This window comes from Hyperolius riggenbachi, chromosome 10, assembly GCF_040937935.1.
Source record: "Hyperolius riggenbachi isolate aHypRig1 chromosome 10, aHypRig1.pri, whole genome shotgun sequence".
Lineage (NCBI taxonomy): Eukaryota > Metazoa > Chordata > Amphibia > Anura > Hyperoliidae > Hyperolius > Hyperolius riggenbachi.
In genome coordinates, this window is record NC_090655.1 from 209,721,601 (window position 1) to 209,740,731 (window position 19,131).

At 42.8% G+C, this 19,131-nt stretch overlaps 1 protein-coding gene across 1 annotated transcript; it reads left to right on the forward strand.

Annotated features, from left to right (window-relative positions):
- Positions 1–9,789: 9,789 nt before the first annotated feature.
- LOC137534342 (gastrula zinc finger protein XlCGF48.2-like) lies at positions 9,790–18,029 on the forward strand. Its single transcript, XM_068255796.1, has 5 exons — positions 9,790–9,840; positions 11,418–11,525; positions 12,686–12,859; positions 12,976–13,087; positions 14,960–18,029. Exons 2-5 carry the CDS (start codon positions 11,424–11,426, stop codon positions 16,285–16,287), a joined length of 1,716 nt encoding a protein of 571 aa, XP_068111897.1. The 5' UTR covers positions 9,790–9,840; positions 11,418–11,423; the 3' UTR covers positions 16,288–18,029.
- The last annotated feature ends 1,102 nt before the right edge of the window (positions 18,030–19,131 follow it).

The following is a 19,131-nucleotide window of genomic DNA, read 5'->3' on the forward strand; positions in this document are numbered from 1 at the left end:
CATATAGACTACTGTGCTTCCTCATCTTGTTTCCTGTATTAATATTCTCTAAATGGAACACAAATGAGACTTCTTAGGTTTTGTAAGTTTCATAAAACATTAGGGTTGATTAACTAATGTTAGCGCTGCATAACAGCGAGAGTTATCAGCTGTTATGAGCGCTATAAAACTAAGCGTGCCTTAATTAGTGTCATTGCACGCTACGAGCCCTATTGGCATGCGTAATGAGGATCGGGCAGTCAGTGCACGTTTTGCTGCTGAATTGCAGCATAGCGAACCCTACCAACATAACGCGGCTCCACTCCTCCTGCCATCATCATTCAAGGACCTGATCCCTGCACTCTGATTGGCTGAACAGGATGTCTGTCACTTGGAAACGGGACTGGGGGATGGCGTGGGAAGCCTCTATAGGATCCAGAGGCTTTCCACTTCTCAGGTAAGTAGGTGTTTCCATACCCGAGGTTCGCCTCAGGTACACCTTAAAGAGGAACTATTAGCAATAACATGCCCCCCAAAGAAAACACATATGTAAGTAGATACATACTTCCTCTACTTACATAACAGATGTATTGCACTGTCCTCGGTTTCCTTCCATATGATTTTATATTAGAAATATGGGGTCATTCTCTTCATGGCAGGGGCCATCTTGGTTCCTCCGGGTATATTCTTCCCCCCCCCCCCCGCACTCCCCCCTCCCCGCACTTATACTCAGCACAGCGGGGGGGGGGGGGGGGGGAAATGCAGCTGGCAAAGACTCACCTAATAATAGATCCAAGCGCTGCAGTTCCCCCCTATACTCTCTGCACTACCACCGGCGGCAGTGCAGAGAGTATAGGGGGGAACTGCAGCGCCTGGAAACATTATTCCTGGAGTCTGTGCGCCACCTTTATCCTTCCCCAAAGATCTGTGCGGGGAATAAGGAGAATGCGGCGGGCGGCAGAAGGGCTGAGGGGGGGGCGCGGACATCACACTGGAGGAGGGGGGCAGAGGACAGTGACAGGAGATAGCCTCTGGCCCCCCTCCGTGCGCTCTTACAGCGGCTACAACCACCGCAGACAAGGGGAGAGCAGGCGGCCAATCGCAGAGCAGAGAGGTGAGTGACAGAGGCTTTAGCCAATCAGCCTGCCTGTCATTTCTGTTCTGCGGCCTTGCGTCCTGCAGGCATGGGGAGAGAAAAACCTCTTAGGGAAAAAAGAATGATTTTAACTAGTTGCATTGCCTTTTTAGCATCCTTTTTGTCTATGTAATAGACTAATATAGAAAATTGATTTCACATATAAAGCCTAACATTTTACTCTTTAAGGCTCCCAAAATAAATATAGCACATTAACTTAAAAAAGGCTCTGGTGCTTAAAGGGGCCAGAGCCTGTTGTCCACAATCAGTTAAAAAATCCTAATTTATAAAACTACAAACAGTCCCCTACTTATAAACGGCTTGCGTTATACCATTTCATACATACAAACAAATTTGTCTAAATATACAGTACTGTTTATTTTATTACATATTTTATTGTTACATGTTACAGTATTGTATAAACTGTTGTAAGTAGTGCAAAACACTTTAAAACAACAAAAATACTATTGTTTATACTATATGTCCAAATCCAGAAGGACAAAAGGCACATGCAGAATCACCTCATGGGAGAAGACACACACACAATTGGCTGCAATATTCCAGCATCAAGTGCATAATTCTCCCAAGGCTGCAGTAGGTAGTTTGGCACAAATGTGTACAAGCACAAGCATGTTCTCAAATGTGCTCGTGAACGTACATTTGAATCTAGCGACACAGACGCTCCTGCAATGATTCTAATTAGTGATGGTGATATCTACAACTCATGGAGAATAATGTGGTTTGTTTGATCAGCTAATAGATTTGCAAAGTTCTGATTTGCTCATGACTAACAAATCAGAGACTTGCATACCTATCACCTGACCAAACTGATCACATGCTTCTCCATGAGTTCTAGACATGCCCATCACTACTGCTAATGAACATGTGTACACCTGTACTTCACATGTAGCGTAACATCTAGGTACGCCAGTGCATATGTGGACACCTATTTATGACAGGTAAGTGACCATGACACTCAGTTAATAACTGCAGAAGATGTCAGTGCTGTAGAAAGGCTTTATGATATATATAATATGCATTAGCCTCAATCCAGCTTTACAGCTGTGCATACCCAAGATACAGTAGAAATATCAGCACTCATCCACACTCAGATCAGCTGCCATGTGGTTAAACTGCTTTGAAAATGAGCATAGAAAAAGTATCCACATGCGCTAAACCCCCAACCTTTGTTTTTTTGTTTGCTATAAATCCAAAATTCATAATCAAGAGTACTTATGCAATCACCCAGAAAAAAAATATCATCATCAAGAGTACAATATTTATGCAATCACCCAGAAAAAAAATAGCATCAAGGTAGACAATATAAAAATATTGGATGCCAGGAAAATATTGGATGCCATGATGAGGTGTGCCCTAACCGAAAATCCCCCAAACGATGCCTAACTCTAACCAACCTCCCACTGATGCCTAGCTCTCCCCACCGGTGCTTAACCTGATAGCCACCACATCTCCTTTATTGTTGTACACAATAATAATATTGGGCACTGCGGAACTTTGGGAACCCAATAGGGGCCCATTTTAATATCAATAATTAAGAGAAATTTGGGCATCAGGGGCTACCTGCTATGCAAACTGAAACTACAAATAGTAGACCCCAGCTGCGGCAATGGCTCACGAGAAGGTTTACTCAACTCTCAGTTCCAGGATCTTTCTTCAGGGGGGAACCTAAACTAAAGTGTCATGCAAGTTGAATTTCATATGCTGCTGTCTGGTGCTGGAGAACCTTGTCCCAACAGTACCTGGGTATGTCTTATAAGTCTAGTCAACAAATCTGGTGAATCTTCACCAGGTTTATAATAGGATGCCAGGTATAGTTTTGCCTTCTTAAAGTGAACCTCCAGACTAAAAATCGACTCAGCAGCACTGAAAAGGCTTGGTATTTCTTTAACAGTTTCACAGCATCAGAACTTTGTTTCTCTTATACAAGCCTCATTTTTAGCTGCACAGAAGAAAACTGCCCGGGCAGTTTTCCCCTTATGATGGGAGTTCTGATATTGTTGTTCTCGTTCTGCTATTTTGGTGCAATTTTTTTTTTTACATTTTGAATTTGACATTTGAAGCCTAGTGTGTGCAGCTGGGAGGGGTTATCAAGACACAGGACAGTTGGAACTGTGTCTCATGCTCCCTGTCACCTCCTTACAACCAAAAAGATGGCTGCCCCCATGACGAAGATGGCTGCCCCCATGAGATCACAAACATGTGCCTGTTCTTTTAAAACAGGGTGGGTAAAAGATTATATTACCTATCTATTCTAATTAACATAACTAATGTAACTTAATAACAGTATGTTTGTTTAGGCTGAAGTTCCTCTTTAAAAACGGGCTTCGAAGAAGGGATAAGCTATAATTCAGCTGTAGAGCAAACCTGAAGCAAGAAAACTAGCTGTAGGTTTGATACTTACCAAAGAAGAGGGGAGGCCCTGGATACTATAGAGCTTTTCCATTTCTCCATACTGGCCATAGTCCCTGTGCCATAACCGATTAAACTTTTTCGATCTCCTAACGGAAGCCTGTGAAACTACTTGTGTCCTTGAGTACTAGCCCCTTCTGAAATACCTGCTTTCTTCCAGCAATGTTGTTTCTGGACTTTCTAATCCCAAGCTTGTTTTATTAGCTCCAATGGGCTTCAACAGATCTTGTGCATTTAAAAGGCTCACAGCCTACTGTGTTATAAGCACTTCCTGATCAACAAAGCCTTCTCAGTTCATCAAGGTTTCTGTTCTGACTTTCCCAGCTTTCTGTTCGTTAATCCCTGACCTGTTTGTCCTCCTCCTGTATTCCCTCATTTTCCGTTTCTGCTTGCTGTTTGGTACCTCGCCTTGTTTGCTGACCATCTGTCAATGACCACTTGCTGCATCTTGGCTTTATTCCTGCTTCCTCCTGTTATGACCTGACTCTGTTCATGCTTGCTCGCCAGTTGGTAGCCTGGTTTGTGGATCCAGAACCTCTGACATCTTGCAATGACAATCCTGCCCATGTAGTGGAGGATAGACTCACCAAGGTGGTTCACTTCTGGGTAATGAACTCTTTGTGCTCTTGGTACAGATACAGTATTCATTAAAGCATTCATGAAAATGCAAATCAGTCTGCGTGGTACTGTATCCAATTAATGGAACCACTAACTTAATCTCTTAATGTTGCCTGGAACTCTGCAAGAATGTAAATATCCATGTTTCCTTTTCTTCTAGCTATCAACCTCAGACAGCTGGGCGTATGGACAGAACAAATCATATGTTGGAGCAATATGACATATTTTCCCCTCCCTATTAGGACAATTTGGAGTCACTCCTGTTGACAAAAATTTGCTTACAATATTGTTTTTCTGTGCAATCACCATTTTCTCACATTACAGATTTAATTCAGCAACTTTTCCTCTTTCTTTGTCTACAGTGCCTGAGGTTCACTATAAACATTCCGTCCACCTCAACATCCAGAGACTTCAGTCTATAAGTTTCAAATGTATGCAGCTCGAAAATGGACCAACAAATTCCACCTTATGATTCCAGTAGTCCATTTTCAAGCTGCACATTTGCATAAAAACTTGCACAATCCTGTATCAACTCAAAATTATTTGCATCTCATTGGCCATCCCTAGTCAATACATTCTCACTCCCACTCCAAACCTAGACAGTATTTTAGTAAAATCAGGAGGAGTGACCTTAACTCAAACATAGAGATCATATCCAGATATATTCCAACTTTGCTGCCTGTTTGAAAAACCCTTTCCCAAGTTCATTGCTCTCTTCTCCATCAAAATGATCATCTAGCCAGTGGCTTTTCGACTCTGCTTCCTGAATTCCTTGACAATGTTGACAAGTTTTCCATGTGTATCTGGTTCTGTTCCTTATTGGGCTATTTAACCTTAAAACAATCAATCTTTATCAATGGAAACAAAAAATTGGTTGCAAATGTAAAGCCCAGAAAATCAGGTTGGTTATAATGTATTATTAAAAGGAAGGTTTCGGTTCAGAACTGAAAGCAGTAACTGTGCTACACTGGGGCACTGACACCTTAAAGGATACCCGAAGTGACATGATGAGATAGACATGGGTATGTACAGTGCCTAGCACACAAATAACTATGCTGACTCAGTCCTGACTCAGACAGGAAGTGACTACAGTGTGACCCTCACTGATAAGAAATTGCCCTTTGTATCTCTTTCTTGCTTACAGAAGCCATTTTCAGCTAGGAAAGTGTTTTACAGCTGGAATTTCTTATCAGTGAGGGTCACACTGTAGTCACTTCCTGTCTAAGTCAGGACTGAGTCAGCCACTTACATACCTGATATTTAACTCTTTCAGGCACAGAAAAAAAAAGGAACACAGCATAGTTATTTGTGTGCTAGGCACTGTACATACACATGTCTATCTCATCACGTCACATGTCACTTCGGGTATCCTTTAAAAAGAAAGCACAGAGACAACGGGAGCACAAATAGTGCAATATGTCATAAACGAAAGAAATACATTGTATGAAAAAATGATTCACAAAGGTGGGTTGCGTGAGGGGCAACCGACCACTTGAAGCAGGTGGAGATGTATAACCACAATTTCACTTGGGTGTCCAACATGAGCTAAATACGGTCACTCTGTTGATGAAAGTAAATGACCTTCACTGTGGTCAAAACCACATAAGGCCAAGTGCACCCCTCTGACCACCAGGAAAGGGGGAGGGGGTATATAAGCACAAAGAGGTTTAGAGGTGCCCAGAAGTAAATAAAGCTGTTAAAAACAAAGAAAATATAAGTAAAAAGGAAGCAGTGACATTCCTCAAAAACGACAATCTCATATGAAAATGAAATTTATTTATCACAGGCAAAGCGTTTCGTGGGTCTGAGCCCACTTCCTCAGACCTATTAGAGTGCCAAAGGATATGTAAAGCCAAAATAATTAGCGCCTCTCTTTGTTCTTGAGTTAAGCTACCTCTCTTTTAACTTTTTTTTATCTCAGTTTTTTATCTTCTTCTGGGCACGTCTTACTCCCTTTGTGTTTCTGCATTCTAACAGATTACGTTATTCCAACTCGCTGCATGAAGGCTTTGAAGTAACATAAGTTATAACATGCCTAGTGTCCATTGCCGTTCACACACATTATAATGCATGCCTTATGCAACCTGCACAGTGTTTATTTAGCCCTGAGCCTAGGTTCACCATGGTCAGCTTATAATGAGTTTGAACTGCAATGAAGAATGGACATAGACTTTAATACAAAGCCTGCGTGCAGTGAGTTAGAATAATGTGATCAGTTACAACGCAGTACTGTGAACAGGCCCATAAAATTGTATTGGCAGTGAGTTGACATGCAGAATTATTCTGCGACTACTGAGCACTGTGAACTAGCCCTTAGGGCCTATTCCCATGATGCAGAATTATGCAAATTTATGCAGGTCAAGATTTGATTGGTCCATTTTCAAGCTCTTTCTCCCGATTGGTTTATTTTCAAGCTCTCTCTCTGTATGTAGTATACTGTAAACACAATTAGCTACAATTAGTTGCTTCTGCCATGCATGCCTTTACATTACATGCAACCAAATAGTAACGTTTGGCAACACCACGTTACGTTTGACACATGGTCACGTTACCTGGTGCCTGGTGGCAAAATACTGTCTCATGTCGCATCTGAGGACAGCCACCGACGTGCTCAGATGTAACTCCATGGTGGGAAGCTGCCTCATTGTGCAGAGCGGTAGCAAGCCCCTGGCCAGTGATCGAGAGCAGCTGACAGCCTGTGAATTCATCGCCTTCAGCTACTCGTGGAAAACCACTAGGAGCAGATCCGCGCGTTTCGACGGATCACTCCAAGTATGCCGTAAGCAGGGTAACATGACAGTCTATTGTCTTTCGTGTTACCTTTCACATTAGACAAAGCGCTCCAGAGCGCATATGGGAGCTTTTAATCATCCGGTGCCAGTGTTTTCCCTTTGGTTGAATTACAATTAGCATCGATGATCAGCGTTGAACCGCAACTTCCTGACGTCATGCTGTAGGTCATAATGCATGCACGAAATTCGGTTTGTGCACGCGTTAGCTAGTGTGAAAGAGCCCTTATACGTGGTATAGGAACGCATATAACGGTTGCACATGCTTTGCTTTTCTGTACAACAGGGGTTCCCAACCACCGGGCCGCGGACCACTGCCGGTCCGTTGACAGTTTCCAGCTGGGCCGCGGCGGATCTGTCATTCCCCCCCTCCCCCTCAGCCCCAACGCCCCCCCCCCCCCCCCGCCGCTCGTGTTACCTTATGAGCTGGCGGACGCTTGTTCTATTACATTCCCCCAGGCTCCGCGCTCCTCTTCGCAGCATCTCCTATTACAGCAGTCAGCAGCGTGTCTTGCAAATCTAATAGAACAAGCGGCTGCCAGCTCATGAGGTAACACGAGCCACGGGGTGGGTGAGCACTACCTACCCATACTAGGGCGCTATACTAGATATACTGGGCACTATACTGGGGCAACACCTACCCATACTGGGCACTATACTAGCTATACTGGGGCACTACCTACCCATACTGGGCAGTGGGGGAGTATTAAGTATAAATGGGGGAGTATTAAGTATAAATGGGGAAGTATTTAGTATAAATGGGGGAGTATTTAGTATAAATGGGGGAGAATTAAGTATAAATGGGGGAGAATTAAGTATAAATGGGGGAGAATTAAGTATAAATGGCTGAGTATTTTGTATAAATGGGGGAGTATTTAGTATAAATGGGGGAGTATCAAGTATAAATGGGGAGTATTTAGTATAAATGGGGGAGTATTTAGTATAAATGGGGGAGAATTAAGTATAAATGGGGGAGTGTTTAGTATAAATGGGGCAGTATTTAGTATAAATGGGGAGTTTATACTAAGTATAAATAGGGAGTATTTAGTATAAATGGGGGAGTATTTAGTATAAATGGGGGAGAATTAAGTTTAAATGGGGGTGTGTTTAGTATAAATGGGGGAGTATTTAGTATAAATGGGGGAGTATTTAGTATAAATGGGGAGTATTTAGTATAAATGGGGGAGAATTTAGTATAAATGGGGAGTATTTAGTATAAATGGGGGAGTATTTAGTATAAATGGGGGAGTATTAAGTATAAATGGGGGAGTATTAAGTATAAATGGGCAGAGCAGGGACAAGGTCCTCCTGCACCCAAGGCTGAGACACCAAAGTGTGCCCCCCCCATCCCTCCCACTCCAGCCGTCACACACTGATTGCTTTTAGACTAAGAGGCGCCCCAGGGCCCCCAACACCTTAATCTCTAGTTATCTGGCTTGCAGTCTCTGCCATGTATCCCTTTTTCTTATTTCTCTGCTTCAAACACAAAAGTGGAATGAAAGCTGAGTGAATTGTGCGCCCCCTCCTACACTGCGCCCTGAGGCTGGAGCCTCTCTCGCCTCTACCTTGGCCCGGCCCTGCTGGGCACTATACTAGCTATACTGGGGCACTACCTACCCATACTGGGCACTATACTAGCTATACTGGGCACTACTAGCTATACTGGGGCACTACCTACCCATACTGGGCACTATACTAGCTATATTGGGGCACTACCTACCCATACTGGGCACTATACTAGCTATACTGGGGCACTACCTACCCATACTGGGCACTATACTAGCTATACTGGGGCAACACATACCCATACTGGGCACTATAAAGTACTAGCTATACTGGGGCACTACCTACCTATACTGGGACTATACTAGCTATACTGGGGCACTATGCAAGCCATACTGGGGTAACTATACTAGCCGCCGCACCCCAGCCCGTAACCCGCTGCACACGACACTGTCCACTAGGTTACGCACCCAATTCCCCCCCGAGAAATATTTGGTCAGAAAGTGGTCCCGGGGCCAGAAAAGGTTGGGGACCCCTGCTTTACAGGCTGTGGACACAGGTTCACAATTGCTATACACTTCTCTATTGGTCTCAATTACATGTATTCATAAGAGTAACAATATTTTTCTAAAATGTTAATGCTTTATACTGTAAGTAATGGTAAACCTTGACATCTGGCTCAGCAACTGCGTGCTCTTGAACATCAATATTGTTCCTTAACCATACCTCCCAACTTTTTGAGATGAGAAAGAGAAACACTTAAGCAACACCCCTGATCACGCCCCTAGTCACACATACCATAAAGATTTCATCAGAAAAATGTTTTGTTTTATAACTCAAACCACACTGGTCCTTTCTATCCTGGTTCATTTCCCTTCCTATTAACATTTTCAAATTAGTAATAGATACATTTAAAGGATGGGAATAAAGTTTAGAGTCAATCAAACATTTTTCAGCAGATAAATACAAATATTTACATAGAAAGAGGGACAAATTCTGAAAGAGGGACAAAGTCTTGAAAGAGGGACAAATGAGGAGGAAAGAGAGACAGAACTCCCAAAGAGGGACTGTCCCTCCGAAAGAGGGACAGTTGGGAGGTATGCGAAACACTGAATGAATCGCCTTATTAAAGGATTTGTTTAAAAGGCGCGTGTCTTCCGCTTGCTACTTTTCTTCTCACACCCTGCAGTCAATATATTTTCCCTTCTCATATCCATCCAGCCACCCCAAAGCAATAACATCCTTCTCCCTGCTCTTAGCGCAAAGCTGTGGCGAGGACTGCAAGTCCCAGCGTGCATCGCGCGGCACTTCCGGTCAGTGACGTCACATGAGAGGCATTGTGACGTTCGGAGTCCTGGACGGTCTGCAGGGCGGCTCGGGCTGCATGTGAGTATTGCTGAGCGCCCGCGGGAAGGGGGCGCTATTTTAGCGGGCTGGGGATTATTTTGCAGCGTTAAATAGCGGTAATAATGACCGCAGGGGTGGTGTGTGCCCTGATATATGTGCTCCCTTGTATGACACTCCCTGGTGGGTGGAGAGTGCCTTTTAAATATGGTTTCCTTTAGATTGTAGTGCACCCAAAATTAGAGTCCTCCATGGCAGCTTTAAGAAGCTGAATAGCGGCTTTCGAATATTGATTGCTCCACAAGCTTATCCATGATTGTGGTTTAGTGGTTCCTTATAGGGCAAGTGATGTACTCTAAATCAGACTCTTACATGACATTGACTGGTGTGTTTTTTCAATAAAATTATTACATTTTTACTTAATTTAAACTGTTTTAGTTTATATACTTGGGGCTACAATTTTCCTTACAACTTATATGGGGGTTGCTTTAATGCAGGTACTTGTGCTTTTTAGAACCCCTTTTTGCAAAAATTAATAAAACAAAAAACATTTAAAAGGTATGAAAACATGCGCTCCAAGCCATTCAGGTCTTACTTCAAGACACTATATTCACCTGAGGAAGTGGGTGTGCACCCGCAAAACACATTATCTGGTGTTCCATATTAAAGAATTTTTCTATGAACAGAATATTGACTAACAAGATCTGATATGTTTCATGGACATGGGCATGGACCCTACTCGCGCCAGAAGGGAGGGAGAGAGACTTTGGCTGCGAGCACAGATTCCCCAGCAGCTTTTGTACGGAGGATTACCGCTTCTCCTCTCTGCACTTATCCTAGCGCTAAGCCATTGCCTGTACACTCCCCAGCAATCCTGTAGAGAGACAGAGGTACTGGCTTACTGAATAGGAAGAGCCGAGATTCGAACCCTGGTCTCCTGTGGCAGAGGGAACCTAAACTGAGAGGGATATGGATTTTTCCTTTTAAAATAATTCCAGTTGCCTGATTCTCCTGCTGATCCTGTGTCTCTAATACTATTAGCCACAGCCCCTGAACAAGCATGCAGATCAGGTGCTCTGACTGAAGTCAGACTGGATAGCTGCATGCTTGTTTCAGTTGTGTGATTCAGCCACTGCTGCAGCCAAAGAGGTCAGCAGGGCTGCCAGGCAACTGGTATTGTTTAAAAGGGAACATCCATATCCATCTCAGTTAAGGTTCACTTTAAAGGACACCTGAGGCGAAAATAAACAAATGAAACAATTGTATCTATCTTCCTTCTCCTAAAAATGACTTTCTAAGATGTTCCACAGTTTTATTTTATGCTTAAATCTACTTTTTAGTTTAGTTTTTAGACAAAGAAAACAGCAACACACAAATATCACAGAGTCTGTCAGTCAAACTACCCAATGGAGTTCTAAAGAAATATCACTTATTCATGTTGAGCTAATTCTATAGAGTAAATGTGAAAAATGTAATCTGTTGATTTTCATATCCTTTAAGTCTTATTGCTGTGCAGTTATTAGTAGGGATGAAATATATCTTTAAATTTTTTTTTAGAAATGCAGTATATATAGTAGAAGACTTCAGAAAGCGAAATATTCACATGCCGTATCCTACAGGAGATCATGACTAACGGCTCATCACTGAGGATGGACAAGGACCAGAATCAGGTGACTGAGAAGATACTGAGGCTTACTCTAGAGATCATCTACCTGCTGACTGGAGAGGTGAGGAGGATTCTGGGAAATAGTGTTGTCCGGATCATGAACGATTCGGATCTTTGATCCGAATCTATTTCATGAGTCGATCATCCGAATCATCAAAATGAACGATTCGGATCGCAAAAGGGGCGGGGCCAGGAGCGACACGCCCCCTCTCAGCGGGCAGCGGGGTCCTGGAAGCAGGGATCGCTCTGTTGGATGGGAGCCAGCCTTGCAGGGAGACAGGTAGATGAGAGAGGGGGGACATGGGTGCCACTGCCAGATATGTGTAGAGCACACATACTGGCTGCAATGTGCTGCTCATTATAGGCTGTCTGTTCCGTAGTTGTGCACAGTGAACACATTGGAAGTTTTTGGCTCAGCTCAGCACAGCTCAGTAACTTTACAGACACTGTGATTGAAAGGCAATATAATCCTCCTGCACTTGGCACTAAACAGCTGCACTTATCTTCTGGGAATGCTTTCTTTCACTGTGCGACCTTTTCTTTCAAAGTGTACAGATGAACATATAGGTGAAATATATGTAAAGCATATGACTTCAGCATGTGGGTATTACGTGCAAACATTTCTGCTCTCTGCTCGTCCCTCCTCCCTTCTCTGTCCACTCCCTGCCCTCTGTCCATCTTCTCCCCTTCTCTGTGTGTCCACCCCCCTCCCCTTCTTCTGTCCACAGACCTGTCCTGCTGTTCATTTCACCCCCGAATGCTTCCGGTAGTAAAATGATCCGAGATTCGGATCAAAGATCCGGATCTCTTCAATGATCCGATTTGAATCATCCGGATCATTAAAAAGATCCGAACTTCCCATCTCTACTGGGAAAGTCAAACGGCATCATTATACTTTTTAATCACTTAGTGGCCCACTATGGTATAATCACAGTTATGTAGATATCTAGGGTGAAAAATCATTTGTGCATCAAAATCAGCCTGGTTATTGCAAATACAGAATTTTCCATAACTACTTTCTGAGGTAAGGTATTGACTGGAGAGGTGAGGGATTCTGGGAGGGTCTGAGCATCACCCATTTCTGTTAGTGTCATAGAGATATTTCTGTAAAGATTTTTGGGATTACCATACTTTCTAATTACTTGAGCAATATTAGATGGAAGCTTTTTGTAAATTGAACACGTATATTGTGATATATTGTGGATTAATGTCATTTGACAGGACTATACGGTTGTGAGGAAGGCTAAAGATGATATCACAGACTGTAAAGCATCCTCCGTGTCTGGGGGTGTGAGCATCTCGGACCTCACACTTCATTCTCTGAAACACAACAGGAACAACGGCAAGATGATTCTAGAAGTCACCAACAAGATAATTGAGCTGTTGACCGAAGAGGTAAGATGGCTGATGATGGAACACTATCCAGAAAGGGATTTGATTGGATGATAACTATCTTCAGGCATGCTTCTAGATGGTTTCTGGATGTCACTGTGTCTTTCTCCTTTGAACAGTGGGAGGAGTATTTAGAAGGACAGAAAGACCTCTGCAGTGATGACACGTTGGGTGAACAGCAGCTCCTCAAAGATGTCAAGATGTCACAGCAGGAACCCATTAGATCTTTGGGTGAGAACTGAGCTTCCATGCTTCCATGCATTTCTTTAAAATAGCTGGTTCCCAGATTTGACCCTCATGTCCCAGATAGGGATATCCATACACTGTGCTTATGTTATAGTTTACCTGGGACCTGAGGACAAGTTTAGGAAAATATAAAGAAAACACCAGATCTTTAGATTAAGGGCCCTTTACATATCCTGCCTTACATCACTGTATGGTAATCTCCCCTGTCACAAGGGCAAAGAAAGTCTATGGAGACTTTCATACTCACTTGAAGTGTTGTGCTGCTCCAGAAGTAGTCAAATCGCCACAATCCCAGTCAAATCCGTCCAGATAGACTGTGCTGCTGCATGAGGCGCACGCTCCCGCTGCCTGCCGTTTGTTCCCCGATCAGTGAATGGGAATATAATTCCCATTCACCGATCTAAGTTCCCCGCAGAAAAACCGACGCTCTCTAATCAGAGACCGTGGTATTTATGCCCAAAAAAAAGTTTCCCGTGCTCTGTATTGTTCCTGGAAGCGTGATCGTAAGCTTCCAGGACTTTAACTGTGGCCATTTTGTGGCCAAATGGTAAACTGCACCCACATAGATTTTTTTAATAAATAACTACATTATTTTACATTTAAAATTATCTATTTCCCTCTCACACCAAATATTACCCAAATACATTTTTTTTTTATAAAAAAAAAACAAAAAAAACATAAGTAGTTACATAAGGGTCTGAACTTTTTAAATATGCATATCAAGAGAGTATCTTATTGTATTTTTTTTAAATAATAAGCTTGTAAATAGTGATGGACGCAAATTGAAAAAATGCACCTTTATTCCTAAATAAAATATTAGCGCCATGAATTGTGATAGGGACATCATTTAAAGGTGTAATAACCGGGACAAATGGGCAAATAAAATACATGAGTTTTAATTATGGTAGCATGTATTAATTTTAAACTATATTGGCCAAAAACTGCATACAATTTTCAACTCTGTAGGCTGAAGTTAACTAGGGCTGTTTCTGTGGAGTGACGGGGGCAGAAGCCAGACCGGAGATAACCAAACTGAGTTGGCACCGTGGTTATGTACCAGTTCTGAGTGATCATGTTGCTCAAGTATTTTTGAGAAGGGCCTGTAGTTGGGGAAGGTTTTTGGGGTCAAGAGAAGGTTTTTTTTTTTTTTTTAGAATGGGTCTTACAAAGGCCTGCTTGAATGCAGTTGGGAAAGTACCAGTGGAAAGGGAAAGATTTAAGCTAGAGGTTAGGGCAGGTAAGGTGGAAGAGGAAAGGTGAGTTATGAGGTGAGAGAGGGGATAGGATCAATAGGGGCAGGTGGCGGGAAATGATTTAGAGATGTGAGAGGATGTGTTCTGTTAGCTGGGGAAAGGCTGAAAGAGAGGAGGTGAAGTTAGGGGTCGGTGCTTACTCTGCTGGGTGAAGAGGTTTTTATTGTTGCTGATCTTGTCATAGAATGAGGCATAGTCTTCAGCTGAGATGGAGGAAGTGGGAAGGGGGGATGGAGCTGGGGATGAAGGTAGTGTGAAGTGGGGATGATTGAGCTGGCAGAAGGGAATTAAAGATATGAACAAAAAAAGCTGTTTAGGATTGATTGACAGGGAGGAGATGATAGAAAAGTGGGAATGTTCAACTTCTGAGAGCACCTATTTGAGTTTATAAAGAGCTTGTAAAGTTTATAAAGAGTCTTCGAAGCTCAAGAAATGCTCATGCAAATCATTTGAATGCCACTGCCCAAGGAAAAACTTACACTACAATTGGACTTTTTTGTTAAATTGTATGCAGCAAGTATAACAGTCAAATGTTGCACAGGTATTGTGTTGTTGTTGAAATGAGAGACCTACTTTAACTAAAAATATGATCTCTTCCCACTAGAGGAGACTGGAAATCAAGAAGAAAAAGGCATGGAAAGTGAATCCAAAGAATGTAAAAGCATTATTACTGAAAGAGGGACTGTGATTGAGTTTGCACCTAGCCCCTTAGGGGAATCCAGTGATGAAGAAATTGTGTTAACACAATTAACTGATGAAGAGTCTAAGGAGCCAACAGAATGTGTCTCTGTTGCCACGAATGAAGAGGAGGACGAGGAGGAGGAGGAGGAAGAAGAAGAGGATTCCGATTTTGATGGACCTGAGGAAATAGCTGAATCTGAGTATTCTCCTATTGAAATTAGAGCTCAGTCCATCACCAGTGATGATGAGCAGGATGAGTCTGAAGAAGAAGCATATGAAACAGTTTACATCTCTGAGGATGGCACTACAGTTGCAAGTGGTGACAAACTGTCTGTGATGACCTGTAGCTTATGTGGGGAGGACTTTGCTGGCAAACCTCAGGAGACCTCCAAGCCACTGAAATGCCTCACATGTTCTGCTCTTGACAATAACCTTGATAGGCTCTGGATGTGGTCAAAGGATACACAAAGGATAGGCTTTTTGACAATACCTAAAATGTCTAACACAACTGACAATAAGAGGGCCAGTAAGAACAACAGTTGTGAGGGACAGTCTGAAAAAGACATTTCCAAGTTTCAGCATGGAGATAAGACATTGATTTGTGAGGTGTGCGGTCGATATTTTGCCCAACAGGCATCACTGGATATTCATCGTAGAATTCACACTGGAGAAAAACCTTTCATCTGCCTCAAGTGTGGGAAAGGCTTTAGAAGTAAAGGCAACCTTGTGTCCCACCAGACTGTTCACACAGACGATAAGCAGTTTCAATGTCCTGTATGTGAGAAATACTTCAAGAGGAGCTTAGGCCTCATTGAGCACATGAGACTTCATACTGGAGAGAAACCTTTTACCTGCCACGATTGTGGAAAAAGTTTTTCCCAACGTTCGGCCTTCAGCACCCACCAGAAGATTCACGCAGATGGGAAAGTATTCACTTGCTTTGACTGTGGACGGTGCTTTAAAAGCAAAGCAGATCTTCGGACACATGAGCTGGTTCATCTTGGTGATAAGCCATTCCAGTGTACCGAGTGTGGGGAGGGGTTCACAAGACGAGCTAACCTTCTTAGACATCAGCGCACACATTCAGGAGTGAAGCCCTTCTCCTGTCCTAAGTGTGGCAAGACATTTACACGAAAGCTTGGCCTTCTGAAACATGAAAGGCTCCATATGCGAGAAAAAGCACAGGCCATATTTGAAGCAAGTATGTCTCTTGCTTCATCCCAAGAGTGTTCCAGTATCTTTCTCGAGTAAAGTATGCTTTTAAAGGATTTCTTTATTTGGTCCCCAATGCAAGTCATAAGCCAAATAGTGTGACTTATAAAGTGTTCAATTTTTAGTAGCATATGTACTGTCTCTTTTATGGGACAGTCTAGAAGTCCTGCTTCAGTTTGGGTAGAATAAGGTAAGTTATAGAGGTGTGAAAAAGTATGTGTCCTATTATTGCATATTTGTCATGAAGAATGGTTTCTGATCTTTTATGACATAGTGATATTAGAGAAAGAACCATAGTAAACACCATTTACTTAGCCAGTACTTTTGAGTGAGTGTTCCACCCACTAGACAGGAGACAACTTAAGGAAGCTTTGGAAGGTATTCTCCGCACAATGCCGATCTTACTTTTCCTGCAGCCAGGCAGACACATATTTATTGTTTATGACTATGAGTCGGTCACGGGACTTATGAGCACCTCCCTGCTTGCCTAACTGCTAGTAGTGTGAGCCATGCTGATCCTGCTGTGTTCTGAGGAGGGAATGTCTAACGATGTACACTCCCTATGTGACCTTGACTTCCCCTCCCTTTAGATATATCTGTAAGATGAGGTGCCTTTCAAGATGTGCTGATGCTCCCTGGTTTTATCCTCTGTCCTGAATTAGATCAACACCCTCGGGCAACTTGTGCTATGTCCCATAAGATGTGGAATGCATTGCCACAGGAAGCAGTTATGGGAAAATCTATAACTGCGTTTAAAGGGGGCTTAGATGCTTTCCTTGCATTGAAAGACATCCATGGCTATAATTACTAGGTAATGCCCAGTGGTGTTGATCCAGGGATTTTATCCGATTGCCATCTGGAGTCGGGAAGGAATTTTTTCCCTCTTGGGGCTAATTGCACTGTGCCTTGTAAGGTTTTTTTTGTCTTCCTCTGGATCAACAGGGATATGTGAGGGAGCAGGCTGGTGTTGTACATCATTTTCTGGTTGAACTCGATGGACGTATGTCTTTTTTCAACCCAAATAACTATGCAGTACCTATGAGGAGACTCTCTCCTTAGCAGCATGGAGGGGAAGCTTTCTATCAGGGGAAATGTGCTTGCCATCTAAAGGCTGAGGAAGACCTTATTCCATAGTCAATGTAGTGGATAAGGTACACCTTATGAAAAAACACACTGGACAGCAGGAGCCCAAATGGTGTAGTACCTTCAAGAATGGTTCAAGACAAGCAATCTAAAGGTTGTGGTTCTCACAAAGATGGGTTGCAAGTCTGGGCAACCATCCAACCAGCGCTTTTGGAGAATAACTGTCTCCAGGCAGGGGCGTAGCAATAGGGGGTGCAGAGGTAGCGACCGCATCGGGGCCCTTGGGCCAGAGGGGCCCGAAGGGTCCAGCATCTATCACAGTATTAGCTCTCTGTTGGTCCTGTGCTCATAATAATCACTTCTATAGATACTATGAATAGTGGTAATCAGTAACAAGCTGCTCCCCATCCCCTTCCTGCACCTCTGACACTGGGGTTGTCCTTGGCAAGTTTTGGTGCGCCGTATCAATTATGTATAGCGTGCTTGGGGGCGGGGGCCCATGTAAAACTTGCATCGGGGCCCACAGCTCCTTAGCTACGCCACTGTCCATGTATGGACAGAAAGCGTACGTCGGTCGCACTCAGGAACCCAGAGCTCGGGGGATTGAAAAAGGTCCCCCCTCAGAAGAGGAGGAAGAGAGTTGTGTGTAAACCTCAGAGGAGGAGAGGCTACTAAGAGAATCAAATATTTAAAATGTTGAAAGCACATAAGGTAGCTTACCTCAAAGATGACACCACTTACAGTACAAAAATAGCTTAAAAACACAAGGCAGTTTTTGTACCGTAAGTGGTGTCATCTTTGAGGTAAACTACTTCATGTGTTAACATTTAGCATTTTGAATATTTTATTCTCTTGTGCACCTTTCCTCCTCTGTGGTGTGCCTTATTCCATAAACTGACTAATGTTATGACTTTGATTTGGAGGCATATATGGTGGGGCTGGTTGTACAGTCTTTCTGGCAGCTGTGTGCTTTTGAGTCATTGAAGTTGGTTAAGACTTTAGTATTGAAGCCCTGATGCTGCTTGGATGATTGGCAAGGTAATGAGGGGATTGCTTAAAATTATGTTTTTCTGGCTTAGGTTAGCTGGAGGATTTCTTATTTGACTGCACAGCAGAAAGACATGTACAATTAATTAAGAATTCATTGTGTATTTTTTACATGTGAGTGAGGCCTGCTTACACTAATTTATATTGTTTGCCAAGGCAGGTCAAACATCATAGTGTAGAGAGAAGCTCTCTAATATGCTACCAGCACATGTCCAAACCACATGTCCGATTTATGTAGATAGATCCTTGTGTGCTTCTTAGGGTGAATGGCAGATGGAATTTAATATTGATTAGTGTCAGACCATGCATCTTGGCAGTACAAGTGGCATAGCACCATATGAGACAATACTGCTGGGGACACTGGCTTGTGAGAAGCCTTTACGAGAATTGGTTAAAAGGTAAGTTAAACAACTGTATTTAATGCCAAGCAGCTGCAGCTAAAGCAAACAATATTCTGCATTGCATAAAATGGGAAATAATATTATTCAAGAATATTGCTGTCCCTGTACAGGTGAAATTTGAAAAATTAAAATATCTTGCAAAAGTCAATTTATTTCAGTAATTTAACTTAAAAGGTGAAACTAATATGAAATCGGAACCCTTTGCAGGTGTTTTGGATTCAGTAACTGATTTGAGTCTGACAATGTGAGCCTAGAATAGTGAACCTTTTCTCAATACTCTTAATTTTCTGGAGATTTTGGGGTTCTTAGAAATAAAAATTATAAAAATAAAGTCTTGAAATACGGTAGCTCG

Coding starts and splice junctions, on each gene's coding strand:
- LOC137534342 (XM_068255796.1), top strand. CDS start 11,424: ATGACTAACGGCTCATCACTGAGGATGGACAAGGACCAGAATCAGGTG. Junction 12,860..12,975: donor TTGAGCTGTTGACCGAAGAG/GTAAGATGGCTG, acceptor TCCTTTGAACAG/TGGGAGGAGTATTTAGAAGG. Junction 13,088..14,959: donor GGAACCCATTAGATCTTTGG/GTGAGAACTGAG, acceptor TCTTCCCACTAG/AGGAGACTGGAAATCAAGAA.